The sequence below is a fragment of the Lepisma saccharinum genome, chromosome 17 (genome assembly GCF_977018435.1).
Source record: "Lepisma saccharinum chromosome 17, izLepSacc3.1, whole genome shotgun sequence".
NCBI classification, from domain to species: domain Eukaryota; kingdom Metazoa; phylum Arthropoda; class Insecta; order Zygentoma; family Lepismatidae; genus Lepisma; species Lepisma saccharinum.
The window spans coordinates 23,432,390-23,455,382 of record NC_139245.1 but is presented as its reverse complement, the minus strand read 5'-3'; the positions used below and the strand labels follow the sequence as shown (position 1 = coordinate 23,455,382).

At 41.2% G+C, this 22,993-nt stretch overlaps 1 protein-coding gene across 1 annotated transcript in view; it reads right to left on the bottom strand.

Moving 5' to 3' along the window:
- Nucleotides 1–22,405, bottom strand: part of LOC146001609 (outer dynein arm-docking complex subunit 4-like) — a 46,922-nt gene extending 24,517 nt beyond the window's left edge. The window contains exon 1 of the mRNA XM_083139143.1: nucleotides 20,545–22,405. Coding sequence (XP_082995269.1) covers nucleotides 20,545–21,174 — 630 coding nt within the window. The 5' untranslated portion in view covers nucleotides 21,175–22,405. The remainder of the gene's footprint in view (nucleotides 1–20,544) is intronic.
- Between the last annotated feature and the right edge of the window lie 588 nt (nucleotides 22,406–22,993).

Sequence of the window (22,993 nt, the reverse complement as noted above, 5' to 3'; positions counted from 1 at the left end):
CTTTCGATTTGCTCCATTTTTCTCTATGCGTGTTATTTATTATATGTTGATCTCCACGATGGCAGTGGTTGTTGCACCTGCGAAATCCACCACGTCTCCTTTCTCGTTTGTCACCACCAACTCTATGTCGTCTATGCGGTTGCGACATACTGGAAAATAGATCGGCGAAGAGGGCGTGTAGATGATCGGTTCCATGAATTCGGAACTGGGTTTGAACGTGGCTATGATTCCCGTCTGCTTGTGACTTCCTAACAATCCGTCCGAAGATTTCGTGATCATGCCTTCTGCTACGTTGCAGTGAACGTTTAGAGTTTCTATGGCTAGAAATTTAGGAATGTTGGTTGCCGTGTGTTTGATGCCGGCTTCGAGTTTGGTGTCGTTCTCGAAACCTAAAAGTTCTCCCATGGTGCCCAGGTCCACGGTCTCCGTCGCCGACACGATTTCCACTCTGTGCGTGACCGAATTTTGAGAAAGGTACGTGCCTTTGGGTAACTGAGCTTGCAAAGTGGAAAGATTGTATTGGCCTGGCGTGACGACGATGTGTTCGCTTCCGACGCTAATTTTGTTGTTGTGCTGCGTGACGTTAGGTATGAGGTACATGCTGTAGAATGCACGCAGAGCTACGGATTTAGGATAGACGATGTCGTCGTGCAGCGTGAGTTTCAGGATCGAAGATTCGCTCGTGAGATGGAACACGCCCATCGTGTTTCAGGTTCCACAATGCTTTCTGAAAATATTCCACCGACGGGTTATTTATTTTAGACATGTATGCGAGAACGGAAAGGCATAGGTGGCCGCAGTTAACATCGGTGAAACCCTGGACGCGTTTGTCATTGTAGTAGAGGTTGGCAACACTGAGATACTTCACCAACCTGGCAGGTGGTGTGCCACCGAACGAATCGAAAACAAATGCATTGTTATCGTCAATTTTGAGGTAGCATATCCAATGTGTACCAGGATTTTTGTAACTGTCCAGGTTGACCACCCCATACTCCTTTTTCTTCACAGCAGAGGGTAGAGAATCGGACATGAAAACACCCCTGAAGTTCTTTATTCCCAACAGTTCGATCAGAGATTCAATATCGAAGTTGGACAGGGCTTCTTCTTTTTTTTATATTTCTTCAAAGCATCGAGGTTGCTTTTTTGTTTTTTGGTTATACCTTTCCCCTTCTTCTCCATAACCAGGTTGTGACGTTTCTGTTCTTCCAATTCTGCCTTGTTCTTCTTCGAGTCGATGACGGTTTTCGCGATGGCGGCGCTACCGCCGGCCAAACTTCCAACGGCCCCCAATGCTGCCAGGATGGCTGGGATGCTGAATATGAAACCTCCAATCTTTTGCTGTTTCCGCGAACGCTGCAAGCGTTTCAATTGAGGTGTGCTGAGAAGTAATTTCATTCCGTGTCCTTTCGTCAAGCAAGAACGTTTCTTCTCACGTTGTTTCTTGGTGAGTAACCCATCGAGGGCACCTAGATTTTTCAGATTGGAGTATGGTATCTGGTACACGACACCTTTGGGCTTCATGTTGATGCTCTATATGTTATCTTCACGATATGTTATTTATATATATGTTTTGAGATTTTTTGTTTTGTGTAATTTTTTTTGGTATGTTATTTATATATAAATATTCTGAGATTTTTTTGTTCCGTGTAATTTTTTTCAAGGATATACTTCGCGCAGAGTCGTTACACAAATTCTATTACGTGCTTTGTTTTTTTACCAAGAAGTTCTTTTGTACCCTTGTACACGATTCGAGTTTTGTTCTCGATTAAAATAGCTAGCTTCTCGTTGGATAACATGTCAGCGTATCGATCTGGTAAAAATAGACTGTATTGTGCGTTGAGCAACAGACGCGCCTTGGGACCATACTGGGTAGAAACAATTGAACCGGAAGTTATCGTGTAAGGTTTGTCCACTTCCAATTCCCGAATTTTTACATACTCTACTGACAAATTTAGCATTTGTTTTAATGCTTGGAGGTCACTCATTTTTTCAGTTGTCATATCGAAGAGAAATTTTCAGTGTGTGTTAGAGAAATTTAGTTTTTTTTTTCACGATGTGTGTTATTTATATATACCGAAGATTTTTTTCACGATGTGTGTTATTTATATATATATTTTTTTTCACGATTTGTATCGAAGATTTTTTTGTGTGTGTGCGTTAGAGGAAGAAAGTTCGTGCTTCGGAAAACGCAATGATGTGCGTGATGATTTCTTCAGTTTCCTGTTTGGACTTACACCAATCATCAGTATATCGTCTTCTCCCCTGTCTCGTCTCGTGCAGTTCGTCTAACCTATCGTTTAATTTTTCCCCCGCAACCGAAAGAAGAGTGTCAAGATCACCGCTCCTCATTCCACTGATCTCCCGAAGATGGTCCTTGATAAGCATTTCACAAGGGATACGAAATTTCGGAGTTGTTTTTGCTACGTGTAAAAGTTTCCCTACATCCTCGCAAGCGTGTTTGAATATTTTACATAGCAGTTCGTGCGGCAAATCGGTTATGCAAGACATGTTGTTATTATTTTTTTTTTTTACTGTATGTTATTTATTTATACACCCCATCCAAATTTTTGTTTCGTGTTCATGGCGATGGTGGTGCCCAGTGCTGCAACTCTTTCTCCCAGCGAAGCGTCTCTACTAACGAATCTTTCGAAAGCTGCGTGCTCTAACTTTCTGTCTGCTTCGTGACGTGCATTCAGATCGGTGCGAGTGGTGTTGTAGGCAATGTCGTGATCTTTGCATGCGGCGTCCAACGGATTCACACCCTTGTCTCCTCTCTCCAATCTTTTCTCGAGTTTGGTACCCGGTCCGCAGAACTGGTAGCCGGGTAAATGCATCTCGAAAGGTAACTTGTTGATGATGTCGTTCACGAGTCCCTTTCCTTCGGCCACGTTCCAGAATCTCGGAGGCAGCGTGTTGATAATTTTAATGAGGTAACCTATGCCCTTGTCGTTGTTCACGATGAAGTTGGAAAGTTTTGTGCTGATCATGTCCACAATTCCTACCTTCTCGTTGTAGAAATTACGATTGCCTGCATTCTCCTCTCCTGCAATAACCAACAATCGGTCTATGAGCTTGCGCACGTCGTCCACCCACACAAACTCTTTGGGCAGGGTGTTGTAGAGTTTGACGCCGCTGCCTGTTTTCACCTGGTTCCAAATCGGTTTGATGAGATTTCTGTACTTCTCGCCGCTGCTCGATTTCACCCTATTCTGCGAGGCGTCGTTGTTCTGGTATAAGGCATCCGTCATGATCAAAATTTCCTTGTAACTCTGGTAATCTTCGTCAGTGTAATCTTTCGGCTGCTTTTTGGCAACGAGTTCCCACAGTCCCACCGTACCCGGATACCTGTTCCAACTATCCTTCTCGCCTAAATTAACTTTAATGTCGTTGCCTTCGAAGCTCACCTTCGATTTTCCAATCTTCCAAACCACACCGCCGCCTTCGTTGCTCTCCATGCTCGGATACAATCCGAACACTTCATCTTTGTCGAATTTTCCCGTGCTCAGGTAGTCTCGTGCCAAAGGTCCTAACTCAATCTTATCCAAAGACGACGGCGTGCTACCTATGGCTCGACGTCGTGCCGGTACGTCCTTCAGTTCGAACGGCGTCGAAGGAATGCTCGAAATGGGCGTGGGTACGGTGTAACTTTTAGCTGCAAGTGGTACGAGTTCGTTGATCAAATTTTTATTTTGTTCCGTGACACCTTTAATTTCTTTACCTAGATCGCTGATGGCGTCGATCACAGGTTGATCTTGACGTTTCTTCTCTTCGTAGAATCCGCGATTCTCGGATTTCCAACCTTTGAAGCGTTTCGCGAGGTAATCGCGAAGCTTGAGATTTTCGTCTTCGATTTTTCGTTTCGTCATATCGTTATTTATACACGTCGTTTCTCACAACGTTGCAACGTTTAGAAAGTCGTTGATTTTGTTTCTGTATTTTCCGTCGTTGGGTTTTCTCGTCATGTCGATCGTCGCGAATCCGAAATCGTCACTGTTCCAACAGTGGGAGCAGCAGCGTTCCGAAAATTGATTGTAGTTCATGTCTCCGCCTACGTAGTCATCGTACGCGTGCTTGAGGTTGGTGTGATCTTGACGAAACAAACATATGAAATTAGCGTTGTCGCGTACTAACTGTTTTGGAATTTTGGAAAACGTTTGAGCTAGGAAGAAGCAATCTATTCCTTTGTGACGACCTTGCGTGAAAAAATTGCGAATTTCATTTTGATTTTCCAGGATAACATCGTCGAACACAACAACTGAATTTTCACGACAATCGTCGAGTGGTTTTATTTCCGAAGAGAACGTTGCAATGTCCAGACCATCGTACAGTTTCATCAGTTGCTGGTATTTCGCTTGCTCCAAACTTTTCGAAAATACGTAGAGGTGCCTGTTCTTCCAATCTAACCAATTCGGTGCGAGGAGAAAATTGTCCACGAGCAGTGTTGTTTTCCCACACTCTGAAGGACCTACGATCAGACAGCGGATGCTGTCGGGAAGCAACTCACCGTTCTTTTTTTTCGTTTGACTTTCCGAATCCGGTAGACGCTTCACCACGTTCCACGTACTCACAAGATTACTTCGTTCGCGTTGATCCAACTTTTTTCTGGAAGTCCCAGCCATTTGACAAACAGTTTGTTGCCTTTTCTACGCAATACTTTCTCGATGAGGTACGTGTCGGGATGTTTTGTTTTAGAGAGTTCCTCTTCGTAAAATCTTCCTTTCAAAATCTCACCGCTACTATCTTTTATTATATACGTGTGTCGGTTTCCGGGTAAAACTCGAACCACCGTAAAAAGTTCCGTGCTCCAATTTTTTGTGAACCCCTTCTCGAAGGTGCGTTTGAATTTGCTGATCCTCACCTGGTCTCCAATTTTGAATTTTGATTTCTTGGTAGTCGTGGGAGTGTACTTTGGACAGTAAACTGTAGAAATTAAACGCTGCTCGTCAGATTTCGTAACGTCAGCTGGCTTCATGCCTATTGTTCTGTGTACCGTATTATTATAAGTGTCGACGAGTTCCGGCAGTATGTCGACCCATTTGTAATTTCCTCGAAGTGTGAATCGTTTCCACATGTGTGTTTTCAAGGTTCGATTAAATCTTTCCACGATGCTGGCTTTGATGTGACTGAAGGTTGAATAATGTCGAATGTCGTGTTTCCGAATAAACTTTTGGAATACGGCATTGTAAAATTCCTTCCCCTTGTCCGTTTGCAAAAACCGAGGTCGTCTGTCGCTTTCGCGAAAAATTGTCTTGAATGCTTCCGTGACGCACGTTCCTGTTTTGGCTTTCAAAGGTAGAGCCCATGCGAATTTCGAAAACGTGTCTATGACGGTGAGGAGGTACTTGTTACCCTTGTTCAATTTATGCACATTTTTTAGATTGCCGCTACTCATCTCCACGAGGTCACTTTGCCAGAGGTCATCGATTCCCTTGGTTACCACAGCTAAACGTTTGTAGTTGCGGCGTGCAGGTTTATGCAATTCTTCGACGATGGCTTGCCTAGACATTTTTTAGAGATTACGTTTGAAGAGAAGCACCAGCGTGATGGGATTCAAAGAGGGTGGCACTTCGCTCGTGTTTTGAATGATCAGCTTATCGCCGGCACTCACGTCGAAAACGGTGAGATCTTCGTCTTCGTGTATTTCATATATGTTGCGCGTTTCGTTCCAACGTGCCAGAGGAATGTTTCCTGCTTTCTGAACACCACGATTCGATATCAAGGTCATGGTGGGAACGCTAGCTTTTCTGCCGTGAGACCAGTACGAAAATTCGTTTATCTGAATTGTACCATCGAGGAGAAACTTGTAGTACGGATGATAAGGATGTAACATGTACAGTTTGTTACCTTCGACGAACGTGGAGATTCTCTGTTGATTGGGTACGCTGTTGATTTCGATGGCTTGCAGAGAATGCAGTTTAGCGAATTTAGTATCGACGCTAACGAGGTTGCTGTGAAGCTGTCCCAGTGTATTTTGTACGGGCAACAAATATTCGACGATGGTATCTGTTACTGTAGAAAATGACGGTTTGATTTTCACTTCCACGTTCAACTGCTTGAAGTTTTCGTTGAGTTCTTGTAATTTGGCACCGAAAGAGGCCAGCGTCGATTCCTGCGTGGATTCCAGCACTCCAACTTGATCTCTGATGTTGACGACGATACTCTGAAGGTTCTCGACTTGATTCAATTTCGAGCTTTTCTCGGTAAGATCGTTCACGATGCTTCGCATTTCGGTAAACTGCGTGTGAAGGTCGGCGACGCTCTGCGAAGTGGGTAGCGTCGACACCAGCGAAGCAAGTTCGTCTCGAATCTGTTCCACGTTCGCCGTTTCTGTTTCTAGTCGTTTCAGCATACGTGATATGTTCCTTTTCAAAGCGTGTAATTCTTTTGAGGTGGGGAGATTGGCCACCCTACTCTCGAGATCGCTCAATGAACTTTTGATGTCGCTCGAATCGGATAGTGCCCTCACCGCCGATTTCAATTTTTCCAAATCTTCGCTCGAAGGTACGCTTGTCCGTAACGATTCCAAGTCACCCTGTATGTTGTCCAGTACGTGATGAAAATGAGCAAGATTTGTTTCGATGTTCAAATTTTCTAAATATTCGATCTTCTGCTGAACCGTGCTCAACGTGTCTTGTATGCTCGTCAACGCACTGGCTTCAGCGTGAATATTTTTAATTTCTTCGTTGATCAACTCCAGAGACGCCTGAAGCGTAGCGATGGTGGTTTGAATGTGTTCGAAATCTTGATAAGCCTCCAATTGAATTTTTATGTTCGCGACGCTTTTGCTGATGACCTGCAGTTCGTCTGACGATGGTAGGTTCGTCATGGTATCTTCCAAAGTCTGTAACTTGGATTTAATTTCTTCCAACGTGCCGGCGAATTCTTCTTGTAATTTGGAAACAACAACATGCAAGCGTTCTACATCAATATCCTTCACGACGGTTTGAAGTTCAGAGAAATTCTTTTCGATTGCCGAAGTTCGTTCTTCGATTTCGAGTTTCAATTTTTCCAAATCTTCATTTTTCGATTGAAATTGTTGTAATTTGGCCAAATCATTTTGAAGCTTATCCACGCTCAACTGTATATTTTGAACGTTGTCGTAAGAAGGTACGTCGACATAATTTTTTATGAGCGTTTTCAGTTCGGAATCGATTTTCAGAATGGGGTCGAGACATTGCGTTTGGAGCGTAGCGATCTCCGACTCTAAACTTTTGTTTAAGGTCTCCTGCAAAGCGATCAAATCGCTCCTCAACTTTTTAATTCGGACGTCGAGCATGAGAATCTCTTCTGCGTGGTCTACACGCTTGGTGTTGCCGAAAATGTCGTTAGGCATTTTTGGTTAACGGTTATTTATAATAGGATAGACGATTCGTAATTCTACGAAGAGAGGAATGAGTTTGTCGTAATCTCCTAGGAGTTCCACGTATAAACAATCTCCTGCAGAAACATCGTACGTAATGTTAGAAAGCATCTTGTCGTGCTTGATTCGAAAAATGTTCTTGCCGGTAGATATTTTGATTTCGCCTACGTTTTCCGGATTCACGGTGATTTGAAGTTTTCCATCGATCGGAATTTTGTAAAAATGTAAATTGTTATTAAAAACGTAAAACATCTTGCCCACATCGTCATCCAGTTTTGTCCAAATGCTGTTAAGGTGAACGATGAGTAGACCATTGAGTTTAGTTAACACGGAAGGTAAGAGGTTATTGGAATTTATTGGTGCAGTTTCCATAATGGTCTGTTTGCGAAAACCGAAAAGATTCATTGTTCCTGTTATTTAAATTAAATTTCTACATGCTGTGCCCCTTCATAGATCGAATAAAGAGAAAAGAAGAGAAGATTTTATCTGCGGCGATGCAATTCAAAAAGCTCGAGAACATGTAATTATGAAGAAGAAAAAAGTAAGAGTTGAATTTAATAAGCCTCGTGTTTAGAGCGAGCCTTAACGACATAATTACAACTTGCAACTTTTCATCGCCCGAGGGCTCCCCTTTCATTTTTTTTTCCTCCGTCTGTTTTTTGAAAAATAGCAAAAAACACAGCGAACTTCATGGCTATGGGGTTACAGTTAACACACGTCACATTTATCGCTTCCATTGCAGTGGCCCCACTCTCTGGTATGTATTTGACAATCGAGAACACGCAACTTGTTGTCCCTTGCATCCAATGCGACCTTGGTTACGCGCGTCGTGTACAGTTCGTGTAAAGTATTCGCAATGCGATGATCTGTGCTGAGTTTTTTTTCACCATGAAAGAGGCATTCTTTGTAGTCTTTCATGTTGAATTTAGCAGTACTTGTTCTTCCTACCCCTTTCGCTTTCTTGATCTCTTTCTTATCTGCAATCTTGACGCAGTACATTTTGGCACGAAGCCCCGCAAATTCGCTGATGTAATTACCAGCCGCTTCGTCTTTGAACTTTCCTATGATCATTTTGTTTTCCGTCGAATGCAAGTGATGGCCTGATGGTAAGTTACTGAAATCAAAAAGATGCTTCATCGAACTCAGATCACGTTCGAGGCTTGGTGTTTGGATTAGAAAAATGAAGCTATCCGTGTCAATGTAGCATATTTGGATGTTATCTCCGTAAAAGAGTTGAAACTGGTCGTAGTACGATTGGTACATGTGCAATTTTGATAGTTCAAGGACGGTGGCACCTATGGCAATCGGCTTGTTGAGCATCACTTGCTTCTTGTTCTTCTCGACGAATACCAGATTCTCGTCGAAAATGGTGAAGTTTTTGAAGTAGGGGGACGCGACAATCTTTTCGAATTTCTTTTCGTCCGTGACCAACGTTGCGTCGATGTAATTGCGCACGTTCTCCATCGTCTTGCCGTAGATGGCGTTGTTGAACAGTTTGTACAGATCCTTGTCTGCAGGCGATGTCGATTGCGCTCTGCGTCGCGTGTTCTCGGCTATGTATGGTTCCAGCCACCTGCTCTGCCTAAATTTCAATCCTCTGTGTATTTTCTTCAGCTGCAAGCCGTGACGCACGTAGAATTGAAGGAGTCGGTAGTGCACAACGTAATTCCTCTTGTTCTCCACGCTTAGTATGAGTTTTGGCTCCGATGATCCTCCAGGTGGCTTCTCTTTGGTGGGGGCCAGGGCGAATCCGTGATGTTTCTCGTGAAGCGTTTCGGGATAATCGAGATCCACTTCCAAGAAACAGCCCCATTCGTTATCTTCGCTCCAGTTGAGAAAAAAATCCTCGCAGGAGAGTTCCTTTTTGGTCATCCACGCGTAGTCGCTGATGGGAAGACACTGGGACATGGAGTGGCCGTACAGGTTGTTGACATCCCAGTAGACGATGTAGGTGTTGGGCTTCGATGCATCGTAACCAGGCGTACGAGGATTGTTTGCCTGAGCATGGCGTCGGGGACATTGGACGATGCCACCGCGTATCGCACTCTCCATGAAGGCATACTGTTCCTTCTCTGCGATGAGTCCCAGTCCCATGTTGGTGTATTTCATCATCGATTCCCAAGTCAATCCCGGCGTCGTGAAGAAATACGCAGGATCCAACTTGTAGATCGAGATGCATCTCTTGCGAAACGACTCGAAAATGTCCATGAGGAGAGTCACGTCCAATTTCAAATACAGGTCGTGATAATCACGAAAAGTTTGGCAATTGAAGGCCGTCCACACACTACGGGCGTGTTCGTAGTCCTCTTCGGAACAGACGTCCTCCGTGAGATGGGAATAAAATGCCTCCCGGGGTGGAAGTTCCGTCTCGTCAAATTTGTCGAAATCGTTGACGTACTCGTAGGGGTAGACGCCCTTGCGACGCAACAGATTCAAATTTTCAGCTCCTCCCGAAAAACACATTTGCTTGGTGGCCACAAGATCTTCGTCGCCGAGTTGAGCTGCAAGGGTGGCCAGGCTGGAGGACAGGAAATTGTACGAATCCAGGATTCTAACTTCCACACTTCCTCCTTCTTCGAGAGGGATCCACACTCTCACCGCGATGTACTTCTCACTCGTTCTCGGAATGATACTGATTCGAGTCGTTATGTTGTAGAGCTCTTTGACGAACAGATGCGTATCGTACTTCTCCGTGTAATGCAGAAACACGGCAACGAAATGCGACTCCTTAATCTTAAGATTGCACGAATTACAGATCGTGCTCAGGAATAATCCATTCTGATGGTCATGGTGTACGACCTTGTGATTTTCGGGGGTGAAAGCTTGGTCACACTCCGCGCATCTTGTCGCCGTGTCATGTCTCCGCTGTTGTTCCGTCGTGAGAGCAGGTGGAGAAACGTAAGAGCCTTTCAGGCTGGGTGCAAGTTCTTTCGCGCATTCCGCTATCTTCTTAACAAAATGTTTTGCCGCATCAGGTCCGCAATACAAGATGACATCATTCAATTTTTCTCCGTAGATGGAGAAACTGCAAGGCTCGTGGTGAAAAATTTGGATTGTGCTTGAGGTAGAGGGATCAGGGTTGCAAGACGTCATGGGAACTTGGAAGCTTTCAAAGTCGGCATAAAGGACAGCGGGATGGTGGAGAAGAGCCTGGTGTTTCTGAAATTTCATCTTGGTTCCGGGTTCCGGCATGACATCTTCGGGTTCTGCAGTCACGGAGCCAAAACACTTGTGCTGTTCTTTCGTCTTCTTTCCCACGCGAAAAATTCTCAAACATCGATCGCAAATTTCGATCTTATCGTGATCCTTGCTGATCTGTCTTCCTACTAATCGTGAGAAATTCCGTATCAAACTGTAACGGCCATCTACAAGCAAGAGTCGAATTACATTATTCTGGCTTCTCGCAGGTCTTAACACACGAATGTTGCCGGAATCGTCAACCCCAAACACAGAAATATCGAGATCTTCTCTTTTTTCCTCTCTATAGTTTTTTAAAAATTGATTGATCTTATTCAGGGGCACAGGATAGGAAATTCCTCTCATCATATTCTCATATCCCCCCTCATATCCTCTGTAATTGGACAGACGTTGGGGGTGATTATTAGCTGGGTGTAATGCGGCGATGACAGACCATAGGAAACTCTTCGCATCATTACTTTTTATGTTCAACACTGCATTTTGCTTTTTTTTTGTTTTTTTGTTTTTTTGAGCGCTGCGTAATGGTTTGAAATTGCAGACTCGAAGCTGTAACATGTGGCTGCGACCGCAAAAACTCCATCCACTTCCACGACCTTCAAACTCTTCTTGTTTTTGTCCCAAGTGCTCGAATAGCCGTGTCACAATTTCCTCCAAATCGTCGTGATTGCTCTCATGTAAGCCTTTGCACCCTACGTAAAAGCTGAAAGTGCTTGACTCGGACGAGACAACTTTCTCATACAGCAGGGTCAAGACGAGATGAATTTTAACTGCAACATTAACGATGCAATCCCGTAATTGATCAACTACTAGAGATTTCACATTGTCGAGGAAGGTGCTCGAGTCACATTTTTCGTCAGCTCCAGATTTATACGTCATAATGCGTGCACTTTTATTCAAAGCACCGCCGCATTCATGCGCATCAATGCGAGATTTCTTTGCCGGGGGGGCTACGACATCATGTTCCGGTAGACGACATTTTTTCAAATGCCTAGCAATATTAGGTTTAGAAATTAATTTTCCACAGTTGCGACATGCCACTTTCCCGCAAAGACCGGAGGGACCTGGTTGCGGTTCCATTTTTCCTCTGTTATTTATATATACAGATAAATTTTTTTGGGGGGGTTGGTAGGGGAAAGCACACTGAAACAGAAGGAAAAAAAGTTGAAAAAATGCTAGACATTTTTTTTTTTCCTTCCACATATATATATTATTAGCGAGCCCAACTTAAGAGTTCAGTATGGGGCTTATGGCAACAGCGTTGCCGCATGGTGTGCAGTAGAAGAAAGCTCCAGTGCACATCGAGCGTCTGCTGTGGTACACGCAACAACAAAAGTTAGTGGTCAACGGGGCTGTTCACTGCCAAACTTTTCCTCTAGAGGCACCAGCCCTGTTTTTCCCTAAATAATTTCGTTCGTCATCTGGTTGCCCTAAGCTTTACATTGGAGTGCGATAGGATGGCTATTCAAATGTTATTTTCAACGAAGGTAAGAACTTCTTGTGTAAATCGATAACAAAAAAATTGTTTAGCAAAAGCTTTAGGATTATGTAGCAAGTCATAAATTTCTGAAAATTACGTTGTCCTGAACCTAAGAATTAATATATTAAAGCGCAACGACAGGGTAGCTCAGACGGGCTAAATATAGTATATTTATGCACAAAGAGCACTAAACTAGACGTTATTTTGGTCGTCCCTAGCTGCTATGGGTCTATAATTTAAAAAAAAATAGATTTCTGCACTACGGTTTTATGTTTCCTCTTGTTGCAACTTGCGAGTATGTGCAATTCAACGGCGAGAGTAGGAATCGGGGAAACTACCTAAATTACAAAAAGAAAATGTATTAAGTGGATAAGCGCATAATATTTATTATTATACACTATGCCCTATCCTATAACTTAATATTAACATATGTTTTCTTTGTATGAAGCAGACATTTCCCCCTCGTATTTTCGTCCTTTTAAGATTATAATTCCTGTAAATAAGAAAATCCTAGAGGTTGCGAGATATGAAACAGAATGTAACATATTTCTTGTAATAACTATTCTTCTCAATAAATGTGTATGTATAAAATAGAGAACTATATTTACTAGCTATGAGGAAAAGTATGATATCACGATAAAAAATAAGTCGGGTATTAATAACAACTAGCTATAAAAAAAGTGCAGTTGCGTGGAATTATTATGTATTATTCTTTACCAGATTCACAAGAATAAAACACTTAAATTGTGAAAATTCAAGGTGACGTAAACAAGTGCTGTGCAAATTTAATGCTATTTTTAGATCCGATATCTTTTCTGTTATTGACGATCGTCTTATTAAAATTCTTAGTTTCACAACACTGATGTTCCGATATAATTTCCGATGTTAAGATGAAATTAAACTTGCAATTTAATGTAATAGCAGCACGTTCAGCATCAAATTCCCCTTATATTTAAATATGGGAGAACAATTGCCCATCAAAAGCGTGGGGTCACAACATGGGTGCTGGCACCTACAATAGTTTGCTTTGACTGGAACATACAAGAATGCATGACTTGGTGGGAAGCTGTTCATTCTTGCAGCTGTTGGTCCACAATAATGACGGTCCGTGGAGGAAGATTTGAAAATAACTGTTTCCGAATATACTTTTTATACGTCTTGCTCTCTATTTTATCACAGTGTTTTTTCTTTCCTTTATGCACATAAAGGCGACAACGTTACCACTGCCCCATCGGGGAGGCCTCTTTCACATTTTTCGGTGCACTGTCTCATTTGAAACTGAACAGTGTTCATTATAATACCGGCATACACCAAAGGACCCCGGTCGTCGCATTTTAATTAAGGGATTAGAGTTCCATACCCTGTGGAGGCATTTAAAGGTTCGTATCTCACATAAAACCGTAAGTCCGTCCAGTCCCAATTAACATATCTGTGCAGAAAAGTGAATTTAAAACTCAATTAATCAAAAACTAGAGGTGTGAAATAGATGAAGTTCTGTTGTATTTGTGTAATAGAAAAAAGACAGACATTGGAAATATTCAATCTAAAATGCCCTCGCTTTGTGTCCATCAGTTAATATTATTGCCTTTCAAACAACAAGTTCCGGATTAAATTTACTTAGGTATCTCATAAATCTATTCCCCCTATTTATGCATTTGCGTCAAACTTTACTATCTGGAAAAGAACTGCTCGATTATTTTATGTTCTTTTAATATAATGCTATCTAACTTTTTATAATAGTTAGTCATCCTTTGGGAAGAGCAAGTGAACCGGGGATATTCCCGCTAGATCCACCAATGCATACAATATGCCTGTTTTCAGAGAAAAATTCCCCAAAACAAGAAAGCCCACACACAAATAATAAATTTCTTGACCTGGCCCCCAAGACGGAAGCCTATTCACGAACTTTTGCCTGGCCATTCCCCACCCCCTTCCCTCTTCCCAACACGTGTTTGCAGCGAGTGGCAACAGGGGGATGGCTGTTATTTTTGACTCCCCAAATCGCGCTTAACATAAGAAAGGAAAGCGCATTTTTTGAATGTTCTGAATTGTAATAGAAGGTATAGAGCATCAAAACCTTACATTTCTTCTCCTTTTTGCATATTTATTATTTTCTCTTCGCATGTTAATAACTTTTGTTTCTGGCAGAATGGGGATGGGGATCTCAAAAATAAAAGCCCATAACAGCCCATACTAAACTCTTAACTTGGGCTCCTCTATAGACGCGAACAGTATGTGTGTGTGTGTGTGTGTGTGTGTGTGTGTGTGTGTGTGTGTGTGTGTGTGTGTGTGTGTGTGTGTGTGTGTGTGTGTGTGTGTGTGCACTGTTGTAGGAGGTAAAAAATATGCGACATGTAAGTGTGTGTGTCAATTTTTTTATGACTCCTCTTGAATATATGTGTGTCAGACGCAAAACAAAATATAAATATATCATGAAAAAAATAAAAACTTACCTTTCAAAAGAGATAGAGAGACTTCAAAAACTTGTAGCTCACTAAAAAAAACTTCCACAATGATATGTATGTATGTATACTGCCAAACAAACAAATTAAAAAATACTGAACTGCCACGATTGACGTTCACCTTTCAAGAAAAATAGAGAGACTTGAAAATAAACTTGTAGCTCACTAAAAAAACTTCCACGATGATATGTATGTATGTATACTGCCAAACAAACAAATTAAAGAATACTAAACTGCCACGATTGACGTTCACTATGATAGAAAGAAAACTGCTACGTTATATATAGGAATCCCCACCCCACAGGATTACCCCTCCTTTGGTGGGGTGATGACCTGCAGCCGGGTCGCTTCGAGGCCAAAGCTCGAAACACGCAACAGGCTATAGATAAAATAATGATATCTCGCTTCTCGGGGCAGAGAGCTGCGAGAGGAGAATTTCCACGCAGGCCGGGTGATGACCTGCAGCCGGGTCGCTTCGAGGCCGAAGCTCGAAACACGCAACAGGCTATAGATAAAATGATGATATCTTGCTTCTCGGGGCAGAGAGCTGCGAGAGGAGAATTTCCGCGCAGGTTGGATGATTGATGGCCTGACAGGTGATCGCTTCGAGGCCGAAGCTCGAAACACGCAACAGGCTAGAGATAAAATGATGATATCTCGCTTCTCGGGGGCAGAGCTGCGAGAGGAGAATTTCCACGCAGGTTGGATGATTGATGACCTGCCAGGCGATCGCTTCGAGGCTCGAAGCACGCAGTAGGCCGGATAATGATATCTCGCTTCTCGGGGGCAGAGTGTTGCGAGAGGAGAATTTCCACGCAGGTTGGATGATTGATGGCCTGGCAGGCGCTTCGAGGCTCGAAGCACGCAGTAAACTAAAACACAATAAGCGCTATAGTCAATGTCCTAGCAATAAGAAGCGCCAGCGCGCGCGCGTGTGGCACATCGTTCCCGAGAGAGGTTTACAAAGGTCACGATATACAAACATTGGTGACCGGGACTTTTGAGGTTTTGGCGAACGCCAAATGAGTAAAATAAATTTTTGATGTTTTGGTGCCGTTTTCTTCGTTGCGAAACATCGTCAGCGTAATAAATGAGGCGCGCGCGCGTGTGTGTGGCACATCGTTCCCGAGAGAGGTTTACAAAGGTCACGATATACAAACATTGGTGTCCCCGAGACTTGGAAGATTACGATAAGGTGCATAAGATGAGAGGATGAGAGGATGAGAAGATGAGAGGATGAGAAGATGAGAAGATGAGAAGATGAGAGGATGAGAGGATGAGAGCTCATCTTTCACTCATCACTGCTTTTCTGCGCCGTGAAACATCGTCAGCGTAATAAATAAGGCGCAAAACAGGGAGAGAAAGTGAGTTTTTGAGGTTTTTGTGGTCGTTTGGTCAAGAAATCAGAATTGGCCTCAAAGGCATATTTACTATCTACTTGCAACTAGGGTTAAATCAGATGTTGATACATCTATGAAGCCTTTGTTGTTAAACGGCGTACATGTGGAAGTTAAACAACCTGTGTACGGTAATAAGAAAAGTAGGTTAGACTTAATGAGTCTTAATGAGAATTCAAGTGAACCTTCACATGAGAATAATGTACATAAGAATCAATTATATGTACAAAAATCGGATGTTGAAATGAGTAGCTCTGGAAGTGAAGCTGATAATTGTTTAGTTAGGTTGATGTGCAATGGCAAACAGGTCCAATTCGAAGTGGATACGGGTGCAGCAGTATCTGTTTGGGATGAGGAATTCCATACAACGAATTTTAGGAACATTCCAGTTACAAAGAGTGTTCTCACTTTACGGAATGCAGATGGGAGACCACTACCAATAGTAGGGAGAGTTATGCTGGATGTGCAGTTAGAAAATGGAGGATTAAAAATGCCCTTGTACATTTCCCGAAATAAATTGAAAACACCTATTTTAGGAAGGACCTGGTTGGATAAATTATGGCCAGATTGGAAATCTTGGTTTCAGTTAACGATTTCTAGGGACAGTTGTTTGTTAACAGTATCTAAGAAACCAAGTTTGACTAATCAGAAAGTTGAATACTTAATAAATAAGTACAAAGAAGTTTTTTATGGTAATATTTGTGAGCCTATTAAGCAATTTAAAGCTACAATACCAATCAAGGAGGGAGCAGTTCCGATATTCAAAAAAGCATACGAGGTTCCATACAGTTTACAACCGAAAGTAAAGGTTGAATTGGATAATTTAGTTCAATTGGGAGTTTTGTCACCTATTCAGTATTCTGATTGGGGTACACCTTTAGTGGTAGTAAAGAAAAATAATGGCGATCTACGGCTGTGTTCTGACTTTAAGGTAACTGTCAATAAAGTGGTAGAAAAAGTAACTTATCCTTTGCCACGAGTGGATGATTTACTTAATTCTTTAGTGAATGCAGACACATATGTAGTGTTGGACCTGACCAAAGCATATCTTCAACTATTACTCGATGAGAGTGCTAAAAAGTTATTGGTTCTCAATACTAAATGGGGATTGTTCACGTATAACAGGTTACCAATGGGTTTAAGCTGCAGTGCACAGATTTTCCAAAGAACAATGGATCAAGTACTGTTAGATTATACATTTGCCAAATGCTACCTGGATGATTTAATTATAACAGGCCGTGGAGAAGAAGAATGTTTCAATAACACAAATCTAGTTTTGGATAGATTGACATATTACAATATAAAAGTTAATCTCGATAAATGCCAGTTCTTCAAAAAAGAGGTAGACTATTTAGGTTACAGGATATCTAGTAATGGTTTTCAACCTTTAATCAAGAATAAGACAGCAATATTGAATTGTCCGGAGCCAACAAACGTTAAGGAATTGAAGTCATATTTAGGAATGATTTCATTTTATCATAGGAGCATGCCAAAGTTCGCTATGAAGATAACACATCTTTATGAATTGCTAAAGAAAGGAGCAGTGTGGTCGTGGACAGATCGACATAAAGCGGAATTTCTTGAATCCAAAGAAGCATTGCGAAAAGCTGAGATATTAACTCCATACAATCCAGATCAAGATATTGTATTGATTGTAGATGGAAGTGGTGTAGGAGTTGGGGCTCAGTTGTGTAATAAGATTGAGGGTGAATTGAAAACAATTGCCTGCACTTCGGCGACACTAGCGCCTTCAGAGAGAAATTACAGCCAATTTGAAAGGGAAGCGTTAGCTTTAGTGACGGGCATTAAGAAATTTCATAAATATCTTTATGGAAAACATTTCATAGTTTATAGTGATTCTTTACCTGTAAAATATAAATGAAATAACCATGAACAAAGGATGCCTTATGTGGGGAAGACGTATAATAATTCCTAAAGAATGCAAGGAAACAGTGTTGAAGCTGTTACATGCAGAACATGTAGGTACACCTAAAATGAAGATGATGGCTAGAGAATTCTACTGGTGGCCTTTAATAGACGAGGATCTTGAAAGGTTGGGAAATCAATGTGTAGAATGCAATAGTTTTCAAAGAAGTACATCCAAAAACAAATATGTCGGATGGAAACAAACAGAGATTCCTTTTCAGAGAATACATGTTGATTTTTTTGAATACGAAGGAAGGAAATTTTTGCTATTCATTGATAGTTGCTCTAGATGGACAGAAATATGGCAGGTGCGATCGACAAATGGAGAAGAAACTATAGAATGTTTAAACAGAAATTTCCAGATATTTGGTTATCCTTCTGTTATTGTGTCAGATAATGGACCGCCTTTCAGGAGTAATCAATTTGAGAAATTTTGTGAAAAGCATGGAATAAGATTGCTACATTCACCGCCTTGGAATCCGGAAAGTAATGGTTTAGCGGAAAGGTGGGTGCAGACTGTTAAAGGCTTATTAAGAAAGAAATATTTTCAAAGTAGAAATGTGGGACGTAGAATTGACTGGACAAAAAGTATAGATAGTATTTTATACTATCTAAGATTTTCGAAGTGGCAAAGATTAGGAATGTCTCCAGCAGAAAGAATTATAAGTTATCAGCCGAGAAGTATATTCAACTTACCAAATTGCCAAATAGATGAAAAGATAGAAAATAATAAATATGAGGCAGAATCTTGGATGCCAAGATCAGGAGAGATAGTTTGGGTAAAAAATGTTCCATCCTTAGTGCCTAAGTTTATAAAAGCTCAGGTGATTAAGAGAGTAGGAGCAAGGCTTTTAGAAGTGAAACTTAGAAATGGATTGACAAAAAGAGTGCACAGACATCAAGTGGGAAAGCTTAAGAACAACTATAAAGGTCAGAGATTGGAGGTTTGGTTTTGGACGTTTCCAATGTATACAGAGGCAGCACCAGGACATGGGGAACCAGAGGCAGTTGTACCTGCAGAAGCGAGGAACATAGAAAACAGAGAATTTCGAAGATCTTCTAGAAACAAGAAGGAGCCGGATAGACTACAACTTACCTTTGGTAACAAGACCTATGAATGATTTTTTTTTGTTAGAGGGGGAGAATTGATAGAAGTTAAGAAAAAGATAAAAGATTGTAGAAGAGATACTGTGAACAACTCGAGTTGGAGAGAGATTGTCTTTTGTCTTTGTTGAATGTCTTTCATGTAGTTTTTATAACATAAATGTTGTTTTGTTCGTTAACGTTTTGCCTAATTTAAAGATCATTACATCATGGAGAGATATCAGCAACGTATAGTGTTAATAAGTGTAAAAGTTTTGATATAAACAAACAATTACTGTGTGGAAGGAAAGAACCTTATTACGATGAAGCCTGCACACTTAAAAAAAAGGTTAATGGCGATTCTAAGTATCTTACATGAGGTAGGTAGAAGTTATAAGTATTACCAATACTTCGAGCGTAGTATTTCAAATTTTCGCTGAATGAGATGAGGTCAGCTTTGGCTATGTTTAAATTTTAATTATAATATATATGCGAAAGTAGCAAACTAATTTCAATTTAATAGCAAACAGCAATACCTCAATGTGATCACAAAATAATATCATTATTTTAGATACTCTCGTAAGACGTTTTTCTTTCGCTGTAAAAGAAATACAGACTGTTGTCACATTACACAAAAATGGAGGTTAATATTTCGTTTCAAATGGGGAAAAATCCTACAATTGGATTGGGAAGAATGTGTTACGCCATTCAATAATCAGATGTAGTCAGGATCGTATTTGAAAGGGGTGGTGAGATGTGCTTATCCAGCGGATGGAAACTGGGAAGGGGGCCATTTATTGCCGGAAAACTAGTGGTGAAAAAAATTATTCTGTTCACTGTGTTTATTTTCGTGGAAAGTTAAATAAATGTTAACTTTTCAAATAATTCCAAAGAAAGCATTGGGAAAGTGCTGTGTGCTTCTAGAATAGGTGTTTGTTTCCCATGGGGACAAAATATTTTCCATCCTAAAATAAAGTCTGTATACGTCCACGGTGATGAGGGGAAGTTATTCATTTGAATAGTTTGCTTTTCCCTTGTGGTTACAAATACGTTCCACAAGGGAGGCGGTATATCAAGGCCGTACTGAGGGGACCATTTGGGGAGTTCACTGACCAAAGTATCTGTGAAATAGTTGCACTAAAAACAAAACATATAAAATTAAATTTCTTTGTAAATCTCTTTTACATTAGCAATATTTATTGCCCGAAGATATATTAGAATCGTTATGCAAACAGCTATGCTATAATGAAAAATTCTCTTAAACTGTAAATCCGCTCAAATGACTAGAATATGGGTAGTCTAACTCTCTTGCAAAGTAAGTGAAAGTTAATTCGATCTTCCACTGCGGAAGACAAGGAAAATTTCATCACACATTTCAAATTTCTGTCACTCTTGATATGCGGGATCTCCAAATTTTGAAATGCTGGGATCGGAAAGAGAATCTCTATTAAAAGTGCTGAAGTGTCGAAAAGTGCTTGCAAATGTTAGTCCCTTTTTTTTCAGATATGCGAAAACCATCACTTCAGGACAAGACCTATGTATTAGAGATTATAAAACAGTCTATTTAAAGAAAATAAAAAAACAAACAAGTGTGGTTTGGGGATTGAGAAAGAAAGGCAAAGTGGATAAATATTCCCATACCTTATTTATAATCTTGAAACCGACTTCAACATTCCCGAACTTCATCTCATGCTCTCCATGGGCCAAGACTGAGGACACATCCGCTTCTTCAGGAATCGCCAGCAACTTGCACCTGTCCATCTTCTTCTTGGCCTTGAGAGACTGCTTAATGTCCTTATTCCCAAGATTCACGGCCGCCGCGCGATCCTTATCAGTGTATACCTCTTCTCGACGAACCCTGCGTCCACGTCGACGTTTCTTCAGGTCCCTGGTCAGCTGCACGAAGGTTGCCTTCTGAGCATGCGATGACCATTTCCCTTCTTCCTGCTTTTTCTCCTTTCCTTTTCCGTCGTCCTGTCCGTCAATCGGGCCTCCTCCGCCTTTCGTGGTTCTTGGTGCCTTCGCAGCTTCCGGTGGCGCTGGCGACGGTGGCTTTTTCGCGAATCTTTTGACTTCGATGCGATCTGTGGCCGGTTCCTCATCCTCGGACTCTGTGTCTGACCCAGCCCTCACGAAACTCTGTATCACCTCCGTGTCCCTTGTGATTTGTAGAATGTGACGGTCGTGCTGGCTCAGAAGCTTTGGGATTTGCACCAAATCCCAGGATTTTCCAGTATCTTCCTTCTCCTCTGTTTCCGCAATGTTCTCCATATTGTTCAATCAAGTTTGTTGTATGTGTGCGTGGATTCCAGAACTTGGCAGTTCAGTGAAAGTACACCATGGCCGTGGTCATTAACGCAACTACATGTCAACAAATAGATTTTGTCTACAGATCTAGCTGGAATGACTAACTATAACCAGATCTGTTGTAATTTCCGTCGTCCACTCTCCCTTTAACCCAAGCTGTTGGACCACTGGGGGAAGTAGGCGACGTGATAGGTCACTTACGGGGTTGCCTTTCCTACAAGCGCTCGAAAGAGCCAATCAGATGGCTATATTCTTGAAATCTGTCGGCGCTCTTAATACTACTGAAGGCTTGAAATTACATCGACCGTGCTTTAAATGCTCTACGTATATCGTTAGATGTTTATGACCACTAAAATGTTGAAATTATGAACAACTAGCAATTGTTAATGCTGTAGATGCCGTTTGTATACTTCAGCTAATTGCATATTAACAGACCTAGTAACCCTAGTACACAGTTATTGTGCCTAAATGTACTGTGTATGTTTGTTAACAACGAGCTGGTGTAGGAATAATCATTTTAAGTACACTGATAAATGTTGCTAATTACTACTCGATACGAAACTACACATGATTGCTCTACCTTATCACGTTGTACAAATATGCTTATGCATTTGAATAATTATTGTGTTCCTACACAATTGTTGTTAATCACCCTTTGTGAAAATAATGCGGTCTACAATATCACGACTACTTGAACCTAATATTATACATGCAAGTTTGCCGTGACTGATTTTAATTATTTATCTGCACTACTATAAATTTTACCAGCATAAAACCCAAACTCGTAACAGAATGAGAAAATTTGCATGCCGATATTTCAATGGAGTTTCGTAGATATAATATTCCTGACGCATAAAATATTATTGTCTTGGATTCGTGTTTTATTGTGTTCTGTAGAGCTACGCCATATTATGATCAAATCACAACTTAACTATTGCAAAATAAGTAAAAAATGTTGATCACTGACGTTTTGAGGAAGCCTGTTATTGTCATGTAAGGATGTTTTCACTAAATTTTGGAACACAGATACACACACACAGTGACACGGTCAGCACATTACACGATCTTCACTTCGCATTCGTTATAATACAGACTCTTGAAGAAAGAAAAAATAAAGGAATGTTTGACGATATTATCGGGTCAGTTAAGACTTTCTTCCGAAAGATATTATCTCACACGAAACTCTTGAAGTCCGTCCTTTCGCAAGGCGGCAATTTACGACGGTTGCCCCAGCAACTCGTCAACAAATCAATTGACTATCAAGTGGTTCTAATTTTTGGTAGTAGATGGCATTACAATGCTGATGCCTCCCTCTTTCGAAACTAGATCTTGAATCAATGTGTGATTTGCACTTTGAGCGAGTCAGAAAGAGTACTTTCACGATGTAAATATGCAAAGTTGTAAAACAAAGTAATGGAAACTGTGTTTAGATCGATAATTCAATACTGTTCAGGGTTGCTGCTATACAGAATAAGTCGGACGCACTTCCCACGTAGAACAACAATATAGGAAATGCAGTAAGAAATGCATGGTAAATACTTCGTACGTGTATGAGTGTGTAGCAAAAGCATTCATTAAAAGATAATAATGGTTGTTCTTTTATTTTAAGGGAACATAACAATTGAAATTTCAATATACAGCTAGTTTTCTCCACACCTCTCTCTCTCTCTCTCCTACCCTCTCCTCTTCTTTCTCACTCTATTTCTTCTTCATCTCGTCCTCCCAGCTACTTTCTCTTATCTCCTACTGCTCTGTCTTTTTCGCTCTCTATTTTGTTTCTTAC